The sequence below is a fragment of the Octopus sinensis genome, linkage group LG16 (assembly GCF_006345805.1).
Source record: "Octopus sinensis linkage group LG16, ASM634580v1, whole genome shotgun sequence".
Lineage (NCBI taxonomy): Eukaryota > Metazoa > Mollusca > Cephalopoda > Octopoda > Octopodidae > Octopus > Octopus sinensis.
The window spans coordinates 29,869,107-29,883,111 of NC_043012.1; the positions used below are offsets into that span (position 1 = coordinate 29,869,107).

The following is a 14,005-nucleotide window of genomic DNA, read 5'->3' on the forward strand; positions in this document are numbered from 1 at the left end:
AGTTACCATATTCATAATGATATTCGTTCACAGTGATTGATTAAAAAGTTTAACTCCCAGCTATGTGGTTTTGAGTTCAATCCCACTGAGTGGAACATTGGGCAAGTGACCTTTACTACAGTCCCAGGATGACCAAAGTCATCTGGTAGAAACTGAAACTGATGGTCGTAAATGAGTGTCACTGTCATGTAAGCAGTGTCGTTCATTTTTGATCTCTTGTGGAAAGATGTATCCTGTTGTAGGAGTAAAATATTGCCTTGCTTGGAAGATGGTGAGGTTTGATGACAGGAAAGGCATCTGGTTGTAGAAAATCTGCCTCAGTGAATTCTGTCTGATCCATGAAAGCATGGAAAAGTGGATATTAAACAGATGAGAGGTTGATGTTTTCTATTAATTAAACAAAATTACAAATAAATGTTTAACATGAGATGATGTGGTGATGGATTTCCAATGTTTGATGACGAAGATTCAGTTGCTTGATCAGCTGAATTATCTGCCCCTGAATTAACATGTGTTCCACAGACACAACAGAATAGTACTGACTGTTGTTTAACCTTTTGATACTCTCTTGCCAGATATTGATCCTGGTTCTGGGACACAAACTTTCTATTTTAAAACTGATCTTGAAACCTTCCATCAAATTTACATTTGATTTCAGTTGATTTATATTCCAAACACCAGTTTAACAATGAAACAAAACCATTTTATTAAATTCTTTATTATCTCCAAAAATAATTGAATCAAAAGCTGTGTGTTTCAACAGAAATATGGTAACGAAAGGGTTAATATTTCTAACTTAAATGTGTTGTTTAATATTTACTTATTTAACTTTGTTGATTGTTATTTAAGATGTCTGAAAAAAGCGAATCAAAGATCCACATTCAAGGGGTTTCAGCAACTGTCATGCAAGCCCTGCTGGATTTCATCTATACCGAAACCGTCTGTGTTAATATAAGCAATGTCCAAGAATTGTTACCTGCTGCCTGCTTACTCCAGCTCACAGGTAAGAGATGACAACAGCTTTATAAAAGTCTCCTTTTCCAATTTACTTTCACTGCATTTTTCAATTATTATCACAGTTTTTAATTTATGCATTTTTGGAGCAGAGGAGTTGAGATTTTTAAGCAAATAAACGGTGCATGTTTGTTGGATAGATTCAGTGTGTTGATGGTGACTATACTGTATAGATACTGACTGAATAGATAGATACTGCGTGTAGATGGTGACTGGTTAGATATATAATACACACAGCATGTAGATGTTGATGATAAATATATATATATATATATATAGAGAGAGAGAGAGAGAGAGTTTTTGAAGTGATGTACAGATACAGTATATTTGGAAATTTTTTATTATTTATTTACACCTTATTTACTTTTTTAGTGCTTTCTTCTGTTATCAGATTTATTAAAAAATGGTTCAAATTTAGATTTCTTGGGTTTTTTTATAAAGAATTTTCTAGGGTTTGCCAAGCAAGGCAGAAAAAAAGAAGAAAAAAAATTTTGTTTTTGAGAAGCAGGGGAAGGTAGAGGCATGGCTTTTGTATGGTCAGACTTGTTTGTTCAGTACTTAATAGCCTTTTAAGGTGGAGAGGAAAAAGAATTTTTGTATTGTCAAGGTTTTAATTGAAAAACCAAATGTTGTTTTTGTCAAAAAAATTTTTTTTCTTCTTTCTTCTCCCTTGCTTGGCAAACTCCAGAAAATTCTTTATAAAAAGGCCAAGAAATCTAAATTTGAACCATTTTAAAATAAATCTTATAACAGAAGAAAGTGCTAAAAATGTAAATAACATGTAAATAAATAAATTTTTAAAATATATAATCATCCAACATTCTGACTACCTTATTATTCTAATATATATATATATATATATATATATATATATATATATATATATAATACACACTGTATGTAGATGTTGATGATATATATATATATGTGTGTGTGTGTGTATATAAGTAGCACTCCATTGGTTATGATGACGAGGGTCCCAGCTGATACGATCAACATCAATGGAACAGCTTGCTTGTGAAATTAACGTGCAGGTGGCTGAGCATTCCACAGACACTTATACCCATATCGTAGTTCTCAGGAAGATTCAGCATGACACAGAGTGTGACAAGGCTGGCCCCTTTGGAATTACAGGTACTACTCATTTTTGCCAGCTGTGTGGACTGGAGCAATGTGAAATAAAGTGTCTTGCTCAAGGACACAATGCGTCATCTGGAATTGAACTCTTGACCTTACGATTGTGTGCCGAATGCCCTAACCACTAACCCACACATCTTCATTTATATATATATCAGTATCGCCTGAATGGCCCTTGTGCCAGTGGCATGTAAAAAGCACCTACAACACTCTTGGAGTGGTTGGTGTTAGGAAGGGCATCCAGCTGTAGAAACTGTGCCAGATCAGATTGGAGCCTGGTGCAGCCATCTGGCTCGCCAATCCTCAGTCAAACCGTCCAACCCATACCAGCATGGAAAGCAGACATTAAACAATGATGATGATGATGATATATGTGTGTGTGTATATATATATATATATATATATATATATATATGTTGGAGAAGAAGGATTGGAAGCTTAAGGATCCTGTGAATGGACAGAGATTTAGAGACATGTTACTTGAAGCCTTTGACGAAGTAGAAGGGGATAGTGTATCACATGGGGTAGAGGACAACTGGACGTTTCTAAGGGACAACCTGCTGAGAGCCACTGACCAGATCTGTGGCTGGTGCAAAGTCCCCTCTCGTCCCAAGGTAACGTGGTGGTGGAACAGTGTCGTAGACAGGGCTATTAGAGAAAAGAGACAGACTTGGAAGCACTGGAAAAATGGTGGTAGCAGGGAATTGTATCAGACTGCTAAAAGGGAAGCTAGGAGACAGGTCTATCTAGCCAGAGGGGAAGCAGATAAGAAAAAAATTGCCAATGTTCTGCGCCGTGAGGACCAAAGACTGGAGGTGTTTCGCGGTGCAAGACAGTGTGTGAGAGAGAATTGTGATGTGGTGGGAGAGAAGTGTGTTCGCATGGAAGGTGGTTCACTTGCGCTAAACGAGGATGCAAAGAGAGAGGCTTGGAGATGCCACTATGAAAGGTTGCTGAATAAAGAAAATGAATGGGATAAAGAGATTCTGCCGAATGTCGACCCAACAGAGGGACCAGCTATCCGAGTTGATAGTTCCTTAGTAGCTAAGGCAATTAGAAGCATGAAGACAGGGAAAGCCCCAGGCCCATCAGGTATCACTGCAGAGATGCTCAAAATATCTGGTAGTGTCGGCTATAGCCTAGTCACCTGTATAGTTAATCAGGTGATACATGAAGGAGTCATACCCAATGACTGGTGTAGCAGCATAATAGTCAACTGCTACAAAGGTAAAGGTGATGCCCTAGATACAAATAATTACAGAGGTATCAAGCTGTTGGATCAGATGATGAAGGTTACAGAGAGGGTCATAAGCCAACTAATTAGAGAGAGAGTTAGTTTAGATGAGATGCAGTTTGGTTTCATGCCAGGGAAAAGTACCACTGATGCTATATTCCTGGTAAGGCAGCTGCAGGAGAAATACCCAGCCAAAGATAAGGCCCTGTACCTGGCTTTTGTTGACATGGAGAAAGCCTTCGACAGGGTCCCCCGATCCCTCATATGGTGGTCAATGAGGAAACTAGGAATAGAAGAATGGTTGGTGAGAGCTGTGCAAGCCATGTACAGGGACGCTGCTAGTAAGGTGAGGGTTGGAAATGAGTACAGTGAAGAATTCCGGGTAGAGGTAGGGGTCCACCAAGGCTCAGTCCTCAGCCCCCTCCTATTTATCATAGTCCTCCAGGCAATAACGGAGGAATTCAAGACAGGATGCCCCTGGGAGCTCCTCTATGCTGATGACCTTGCTCTAATTGCTGAGTCATTATCAGAACTGGAGAAGAAGTTTCAGGTGTGGAAGCATGGTTTAGAATCGAAGGGCCTTAGAGTCAACCTAGCTAAAACCAAAGTCGTAATAAGTAGGAAGGTAGACAAATCACAAACGCCTTCAGGTAGATGGCCCTGCTCGATCTGTAGAAAAGGTGTAGGTAGAAACTCTATAAGATGCACCAAGTGCAAGCTATGGACACATAAGAGGTGCAGCAATGTCATAGGAAGGCTAACTAGGAAGATGGTTTTTGTATGTGGCAGATGCTCGGGAGCATTAACCTCTGAAAATCTGCAGAAAACAACTTCCGTCACTTTCCAGGGGGAAAAACTAGAAGTAGTTGATAGCTTCCGTTATCTTGGTGACCAAGTCAGTAGTGGGGGTGGGTGTGCTGAAAGTGTAACGGCTAGAGTAAGAATAGCCTGGGCAAAGTTTAGGGAGCTCTTACCTCTGTTGGTGACTAAAGGCCTCTCGCTCAGAGTAAAAGGCAGACTGTATGATGCATGTGTACGAACAGCCATGCTACATGGCAGTGAAACATGGGCCGTGACTGCTGAGGACATGCGTAAGCTCGCGAGAAATGAAGCTAGTATGCTCCGTTGGATGTGTAATGTCAGTGTTCATAGTCGACAGAGTGTAAGTACCTTGAGAGAAAAGTTGGACCTAAGAGGAATCAGATGTTGTGTGCAAGAGAGACGATTGCGCTGGTATGGTCATGTGGTGAGAATGGATGAAGATAGGTGTGTGAAAAAGTGCCACACCCTGGCAGTTGAGGGGACCTGTGGAAGAGGTAGACCCAGGAAAACCTGGGTCGAGGTGGTGAAGCACGACCTTCGAACTCTAGGTCTCACCAAGGAAATGACCAGAGACCGAGACCTATGGAAGTATGCTGTGCGTGAGAAGACCCGGCAAGACCAGTGAGAACAATCAAAATCAAATCATATATCAGAAAGCAGGGGTTAAGTGACCCATCTGTTCGTGTCCGCTGTCAGCCTCGTCTGGCACCCGTGCCGGTGATACGTAAAAGCACCATTCGCTCATGGCCGTTTGCCAGCTCTGCCTGGCCCCGTGTCGGTGGCACGTAAAAGCACCATCCGTTCGTGTTCGTTGTCAGCCTCGCCTGGCCCCGTGCCGGTGACACGTAAAAGCACCGTCCGTTCGTGGCCGTTGGCCAGCTCTGTCTGGCCCCGTGTCGGTGGCACGTAAAAGCACCATCCGTTCGTGGCCGTTTGCCAGCTCTGTCTGGCCCCGTGTCGGTGGCACGTAAAAGCACCATCCGTCCGTGTCCGTTGCCAGCCTCGGCTGGCCCCCGTGCCGGTGACACGTAAAAGCACCGTCCGCTCGTGGCCGTTTGCCAGCTCTGTCTGGCAACCGTGTCGGTGGCACGTAAAAGCATCATCCGTTCGCGTCCGTTGCCAGCCTCGGCTGGCCCCCGTGCCGGTGACACGTAAAAGCACCGTCCGTTCGTGGCCGGTTGCCAGCTCTGTCTGGCCCCGTGTCGGTGGCACGTAAAAGCACCATCCGTTCGTGTCCGTTGCCAGCATCGCCTGGCCCCGTGCCGGTGACACGTAAAAGCACCATCCGTTCTGTGGCCGTTCGCCAGCTCTGTCTGGCACCTGTGCAGGTGGCACGTAAAAAACATCCACTACACTCGCGGAGTGGTTGGCGTTAGGAAGGGCATCCAGCCGTAGAAACACTGCCAGATCTGACTGGGCCTGACGAAGCCTTCCAGCTTCACAGACCCCAGTTGACCCGTCCAACCCATGCTAGCATGGAAAACGGACGCTAAACGATGATGATGATGATGATGATGATATATATATATAATCAAAATAAGCAACAAGGATTATCCTTGTTGCTTATTTTGATTATAATCACCCCATTTTGAATTATATGGATAATACCATACTAAATTCTGATGCCTTTAACTTAAGTACCATATTCATCTGAATCTAAATTTTTACTGAACTTATATATATATATATATATATATATTATATATATATATATATATATATATACATACATACATAAAAAAAACAGTGTAGAGGTTGACTAGATAGATAATTGCTGTGTAGAGGCTGACTAAATTAATAACCACAGTATGTAGTTATAACTGTGTATACAAAGGTAGAAAACCAAATTATTAATGATTGACAAAAAATGTGATGATTGATAAAAAGATAATCATTGATAGAAGGAAATAATTATTGATGTATATATATCATCATCATCATCATTTAACGTCCGTTTTTCATGCCTGCATGGGTTGGACAGTTCAACCGGGGTCTGGGAAGCCAGGAGGCTGCACCAGGCTCCAGTCTGATCTGGCAATGTTTCTACAGCTGGATGCCCTTCCTAACGCCAACCACTCCATGAGTGTAGTGGGTGCTTTTTACGTGCCACCTGCACAGGTGCCAGGCGAGATTGGCAACAGCCACGATCAGTTAGTGCTTTTTACGTGCCACCAGCACGGAATTGGTACAAATATTTAATGTTTGATACAAAGATGTAATTGTGGATAAAGAATAAATTTATTTTCAATTTTGAGGCCATGAATTCTTTCTTGGTTCTTATAAGTAAACAAATTGTTTTTAATGCTGTTGGTGAGATACAACTTCATAAAAGTTTTATGTAAAACTGTATCTATTTTCGCAACATCATCATAATAATTTTAGTGCCTGCTTTTCCATGCTTCTATGGAGCAGATGGATTCTATTGAGGTAGATTACAGCTGGATACCTTTCCTGTTGGCAACCCTTACTTGTCTCCAAGCAAGTTGACATTTCCCTTTCACTGGATATGTTTTCTTGGAAGATTGAAAACCTTTGATGCTGCTTGTCTGATGGGGATACTCATTTATAACTACTATACCATGTCAAGTCGAGGAGGCACAAACACTCTCTCTCTCACACACTCATACACATAGTGGGCTTCTTTCAGTTTCCATCAACCAAATCCATTCACAAGGCTTTGGTCCTCCTGGAGCTCTAGCAGAAATCACCCAAGGTGGCTGCTGTGGGATTGAACTCCAGACCACATGGTTGAACCACTCATTTAAACATAATGTGTACCTGTCTACAATGTGTTCCCCTGGTGCCATGTGAAAAGCCCCCAGTCCACTCTCTGAAGTGGTTGGCATTAGGAAGGGCATCCAACTGTAGAAACCATGCCAGAGCAGAGAATGGAGCCTGATGTGACCCCTGACCTTACCCGCTCTAGTCAAGCTGTCCAACGCATGCCAGCATGGAAAACATACATTAAATGATGATGATGATGATGATGAATGAAATCCTGAAAACTAAAAACAAATGATGTTTAAACTTGCAACTGCAGACCGTGTCATCCCCAGTGTAAGGCAAATACAGTGGAGTGTCAGATTTATCGTAATTATTGGATGGAATAATGAATAAAATCATACTTACGTCATTACCAATTAAATGTGGCATTTAATTAGAAAACATTTCCAAAAACTCTAGAGTTTCATTTAGTTGTTTCCTGCATTTATAATTTCATGTGACATAAATTGTGTCGACAGAGATAATGACGTGGACCCAGTGTCTATTTATAGCACCAACTCACACACACACATTTCTGTGGACTTGTGTTGAGATAATAAACACTGTTCTATTGCTGCAAACGTCAGTTCTTTTTGTTTTGGGCGATAAAAGTGTTTCCTGATTATTTCCTAATCAACAATTTGCGAGCAAACTTTTGCTGTATTTCGCCAGATGTTGATGAAGATGATCTCTGATGTGAACCAGTGTTTGTAAACATCATGCATTAGGTTACTGGCACCAGCAACCTAATATTTACATCATTTAAGGCATAATTATGAAGTGTTTAATCTAATATTAAGCACAGCTAATTGGCTTGATTGGTTAAGAAGTTTGATTTCCAACCATGGGGTCCCAGGTTCTCTCCCACTTTGTGCCACCATGGACAAGTGTCTTCTACAATAATCTTGGTCTGATCAGAGCCTTCTGAATAAATTCGGTAAATGAAAACTGGAAGAAACCCATCATATCTGTGTGTGTGTGTTAGTTTTATGTTCAGTTATAATAAAATAATGGGTTCCTTTATAATTTTGTAGAGTACAGATTGATCATTTTTAATCCCAGGGTCTCGCGGGCCCACACCTTCCACAACCTCTGAGTTGGTACACTTAATGAGTATATGGATGAGGACAGCTGTGTGAAAAAGTGTCACACCCTAGCAGTAGAAGGAACCTGTGGAAGAGGTAGACCCAGGAAGACCTGGGATGAGGTGGTGAAGCATGACCTTCGAATGTTGGGCTTCATGGAGGCGATGACAAGTGATCGAGACCTTTGGAGATATGCTGTGCTTGAGAAGACCTGGCAAGCCAAGTGAGACTGTAACTGTGGCCTATGCCAGTGCAGCAAAACCAACCCTTTAAGAGTACCCTTCAATCATTGGGCAATAAACTGTGCTTGCGAAGACCTGTTGAGTCAAGTGAAGTCATTGCCATGGCTGATGCCAGTACCACCTGACTGGCATGCAAAAAACACCATTCAAGCATGGTCGATGCCAGTACCGCCTGACTGGCCCTCATGCTGGTGGCACATAAAAAGCATCCACTACACCCTTGGAATGGTTGGTGTTAGAAAGAACATCCAGCTGTAGAAACCTTGCCAGATCGGATTGGAGCCTGGTACAGCCTTCTGGCTTGCCAGTCCTCAGTCAAACTGTTCAACCCATGCCAGCATGGAAAGCAGACGTTAAACAATGATGATGATGGTGATGATGATGAAAATATTATTGACAGTGACTTTGAAGTTTTGGCCAGTTAAGCCATCATTGGATGGCCAACGATGGCTTAACTGGCCAAAACTTCGAAGTCACTGTCAATAATATTTTCGTTTAACAATAATATATTGTGTGTGTCCTCCTGACATTGCGTGAGGTTTGTAAATGGATGCCAGTGTTATATAAGTGACATCTTTCATTTCCAGTTTTCCTTGAAAAATATGTCTGGTCCCGGAGAGAAATGTTGGAGACAGGTGAAGGTTGGTGGCAGGAAGAGCATTCGTGAGACAACCAATTCCATCTGACCCATTAAAAAGATGATGATGATGATGATGATTATCACTGTCAAGGGAAAATATGACATCATTAGAGTGAATTAAGCTCTTTGTTTCACATAATTTAGCTTGGCCAATAGATACAACTTAGTACTGACCCCTTGCCTCATAATAAATGGGCATTGGTAGGGGAGAGGTTAAGTCTACCTCTAAATATATCCAAGGATCAGGTGATGGATAAAACCCTCGATCCAAGGAGTCAGAACACAAGGTGACAGAACAAATACCACAAGCTGACTTCTTCAATAATTCTGCCAATCCACTGCAATGGGCCGGTATTTTATTTTATTGATTCTGAAAGGATGAAAGGCAAAAACTGATCCAGAGGGATTTGAACTCAGAATACAGAAGGTCAAGGCGACCACTACACTAAGGACTCTGGTAATCTGCTAATTAGGAAGGGCATCCAACTGTAGGGACCATGTCAAAGCAGACAGTAGAGCTTGGTGCAGTCGCCTGGGTTGCCAGCTCCTATCAAATCGTCTGACCCATACCAGCAAGGAAAAGGAACGTTAAATGACGATGATGATGATAATGAAAGGAAGTATTTTTGTGCATTGATGACCTTCTTACACTCCAGGTTTCGGATGGCTATGAACAAGTTGATTCCCTTTATAAAAGTTCTCTCTTTAGCTTTTGGGGTCCTTGTTTTAAAGATGTAGTTGAAAGTAGGAAGGTTTTGTTTCTTCATTAAGCAGACTTAGCTTCTCTCTTTTTTTTTTATGCATTTGTAAAGAAAATAATATTGTTTATTGTGTGTTCCTATGATTGCTCCTATTTCAGGGGTCAAAAATGCATGCAGTGCCTTCCTTGAGAAACAACTGGACCCCACCAACTGCTTAGGTATTAAGATCTTTGCTGAGAATCACGGATGCGAAAGACTGTTGACTGCTGCAGAAAAATACAGTGTGAAGGTGTTCGATGAAATCATACAGAATGAGGAGTTTCGACTTTTGCCAGTTGAAGAAGTCGAACGCTTGATACAAAGTGATGAAATTGAGGTAATTTTATACAACAAACCTTACTACTTTATAGCAATTTGCATTCATTGTCACCACCACCATCCGTATATATATATACAGCATTTATGAAATAAACCAGAGCATTTATTGTGGAAAATAACATAATGTAGAATAACAAGAAGACAACATTTTGTACATATTAACAAATTTCATCATGTATATTTTGGAAAAGCTGAATAGTCACACACGACAAGCCAAAATTACCAAAATGTCAATTTTTACAAAGTTTAGTCAAACATCCGCCGACATTATTGACAGTTCTGTTACTGTAGTTAAATAATAATGATAATAATAATATTTTCTTCGTTTGCCACAAGGGCCAAAAACAAAACAAAACATGAGACAAAAACAAGGAACAAGTGGAACTTAAGACAAAAATTTATGTAAACAATGAAACAAATACAATTAACGACAGAATGTAAGGAATACATTCCCCAAAAGTAGGAGGGTTCCATCCAGGGACAACAAAGGCCCCCACATCCTGGTCACCTCGATCACCAAGGACACCCTTCCTCATCCCCTCCAGCCTACAGGCATATATTCAGATTAGGCCCTTTCATATGGGCCATCCACGCAACATTTATCCCCCTTTCAATGAAAATACTGGGGTGCAGCACTTGCCTCTCCACCCTCACTTTCCTTTTCAAGTGGAACTTATAAAAGGATTTGGACAAAGAGGTAAATGTCTCTCTCTCTTCACTCCTTTCAACCTCATCCACCACACTACCTTTTTCGCTATAGCCGCGAGATAGGAAAACTGTCTGCCCTTCCCAGTCAATAGAAGGTGGTGGGACAATCCTCACAATGATAAGGATGATAATGATAATAATAATAATAGCCAGACATAGTCTTAATTGAGAAAGAAAAAAGCCAGACAGTCTTAATTGAGAAAGGAAACAAACTATGCTGGATCATAGATATAGCATGCCCAGCTGACAAGAAGGTATGTGATAAGGAAGAAAGAAAAGTCGAGAGATATGGCAGGTTAGCTTGGGAAGTTAAGCAGTTGTGGCTGGTGAAAAAGGTAGCAGTAGTACCAATAATTGTCGGAGCCCTGGGAAAAGTGACCAAAAATCTCAAAAAGTACTTGGAACAAATAGGGGCTGCAATAAGGGTGGAGCACTTGCAGAAAACAGCACTTCTTAAAACCGCTCGAATACTCTGGAAGGTGCTCAAAAAATAAGTGGTGTTATCTTAGTTCACTGGTAGTGAACAGCTGACACTGTAATACATCTCCAGCGTCAGAAACTGTGCAAAGGCAATAATAATAATAATAATAATAATGATAGACAAAATAAAGCATATTTTTTCCATCAAGATAATCATTTTCTGTTTGTTGTGCTCTGATATATTGAAAAATGATTAATGCATTTGTTATTTTGTTGTGTTATGTTTGCATTTGGTTCAGGTGATTTGTGAAGAACCTGTCTACGAAGCTGTTGTCAAATGGGTGAAATATGATCCAGAAAACAGAAAAGATAAACTCGCTCGCCTCCTTCAGTATGTTCGGCTACCACTCCTGTCGGCCTGGTACATCACTGATAAAATTGATACAGAGGTCAGTATCTAAGAAGATGGTCATGGGTGGAATGTCTATCGTAGTTATTTCCAGCTCTTTATATTCTGAGTTCAATCCTTGCCCAGGACAACTTTGACTTTCATCGTTCTGGAGATGTTAAAGTAAAAATAAATACCAGTCATATACTGAGGGAGAGGGTATTTAAATATTCCCTGTAAAGCATCCTAGATATGAACAGAATTACACTAAAAGAAATCTCTGAGAATGGTGTGAACAAAATATCTTTCTGGCTGAGTATTCCTATCACTGGTTCCAGTCATTGGACTGTTGCCATGCTGGAAACACTGCCCTCTGGGTGGTTTTCTTCTAATCACTAAGCAATATTTGCATATTTGATTCTTAAAGGCAACATTGACCTTGGTGGGATTTGAACACAGCACCTAAAGCCAGAAGAAAAGCTGCTAAACATTCTGTCAGTTGCCAGATTGTTGCTCTATCATAAATTAAAAAAATAAATGGGTAAAATTTTTAAGCATAAACAATATGGAGCACTTATGAGTATGCATATACAACACACACACACACAGGTACATAAATACATACACACACACACACATACACACACCTCTGTCAGTGTTTATATCAAGCATGACCAATCTTTTGCAAGATGTGGGCTGCATAGAACATGCCTCAGCATCAAGCAGGCTGCACCACTGCAAAAAATTAGTTGTGCCTTCCAGAAAGTTCCATGGGTCACAGTCTGCCCAAGGTTTATGAATTGTGAATTGGGGATTTCCTTATTTCCTCAGAATTCTTCTCATTTTGTTTGCTATTTAAATTGTTTTTTGTTTTTTTTATTTCTAAATTGTTTTTCTTCTTCCACCCATGAAAGCCATTAATTCGACGGTGCCATGAATGTCGGGATCTTGTTGATGAAGCAAAGAAATTCCATCTACGTCCAGATCTTCGGAGTGGGATGTGTAGCCTGAGGACTCAACCCCGCTATGGTGAATGCTCCACTGTTTTATGCTTTTCTGGAACAACACTTCTACACACATGCACACACACACACACACACACGCGCGTGCACACACACACACACACACACTCTCTCTCTCTCTGTCCCTCTGTGTGTGTGTCTCTCTTGCTCTGTCTCTGTTTCTCTGTGTTTGTGTCTTTCTGTCACTCTCTCTTTCTCTTCTTCTCTCTGTCTATCAGTTTATCTCTCTCTATTGCTCTTTCTATCTTTCTCTCTATCTCTTCCTCTCTCTCATTGCTACCAACAACATCAATCTACGTCCACTATTACTCATCATTTTAACCCTAACAAACACCCCACCACCACCACCCCCTTGTCAATAAATCATCAAAGCCCATTACCATAGCAACAGTAGTGAGCGCACAAGTGATTCTTTACACAGTCACTTGACTTGCTAGAAATAGCAGCCAAACTTTTCAATACTGGTTTTTATACCTGCCAACATCGTTGCAGGTTCTAAAAACATGCCTGAACCAATGAACACTTGATGAAAATTTGGAAAAAACTCTGTGTAAAATCTCTGTGTTTCTCTAATGGTCTCTGTTTCTTGAAGTTGGAGCAGAAGACACTTGCCCAGGGTGCCAAACTGTGGGACTCAACCTCAAATTACATGATTGCAGAGCAAATTTCTTAACTACACGGTCATGCTTTTTATTTATATATATATAAAAGCACTGGTGATGGTGCCACATAGAAAGCTTCCAGTGCACTGTGTTGGCATTAGGAAGGGCATCCAATCATAGATACGATTCCAAAACAGTCAACAGAACCTGGTGCAGTTCCTGGCTTTGCCAACTCTTGTCAAACCATTCAACTCATGCCAGCAAGGAAAGCAGATGTTAAATGATGATGACGATATATAAATATATATATATATATATATATATATATATATATATATATATATATATATATATATATATATATATATATATATATATACTAGAAGAAATGAGGTACTCAGAAATTCAGATGGTTTTATATTTACAGATATTTATTTGTATATTACATGTTTTTATACATCATATAACTTAGATCATGTATTAGCCCTTTCTCCCATTCTAGTGGGGTTTTCAAATCGAACTAAGTTCCTGTGTAAAAAGTTTTGACCATTTTATAGTGTTATTGAGTGTGTAGTGGTGGGGAGGGATATAAGACAGTGCAAGAGGGTGATGGATGAGGAGAAGTGTGAGAGAGAGAGAGAGAGAGAGAGAGAGCATGTGTGTGTTTTTGTATTTGGAAGAAGTGTTAAAGAAAAAGAGGGGAAGGGAGAGGCAAGAAGAAGAAAAAATGTTTGTTCTGCTGGACAGGATGTTTACTCCAAGGGTGGGGTCTAAGATCTTGGGGAAAAAGAATTTAAGTTTTGACCATTTCATAGTGTTATTGAGAGTGTAGTGGTGGGGAGGGACATA

General features: G+C 40.6%; 1 protein-coding gene across 2 annotated transcripts in view; it reads left to right on the plus strand.

Moving 5' to 3' along the window:
- Positions 1-14,005, plus strand: part of LOC115220374 (kelch-like protein 12) — a 39,666-nt gene that overhangs the window by 15,868 nt on the left and 9,793 nt on the right. For both annotated transcript variants that reach the window (XM_036509951.1, XM_029790489.2), the window contains exons 3-6: positions 850-1,003; positions 9,797-10,014; positions 11,444-11,593; positions 12,447-12,561. In XM_036509951.1, the coding sequence (XP_036365844.1) occupies positions 850-1,003; positions 9,797-10,014; positions 11,444-11,593; positions 12,447-12,561 (637 nt within the window). The remainder of the gene's footprint in view (positions 1-849; positions 1,004-9,796; positions 10,015-11,443; positions 11,594-12,446; positions 12,562-14,005) is intronic.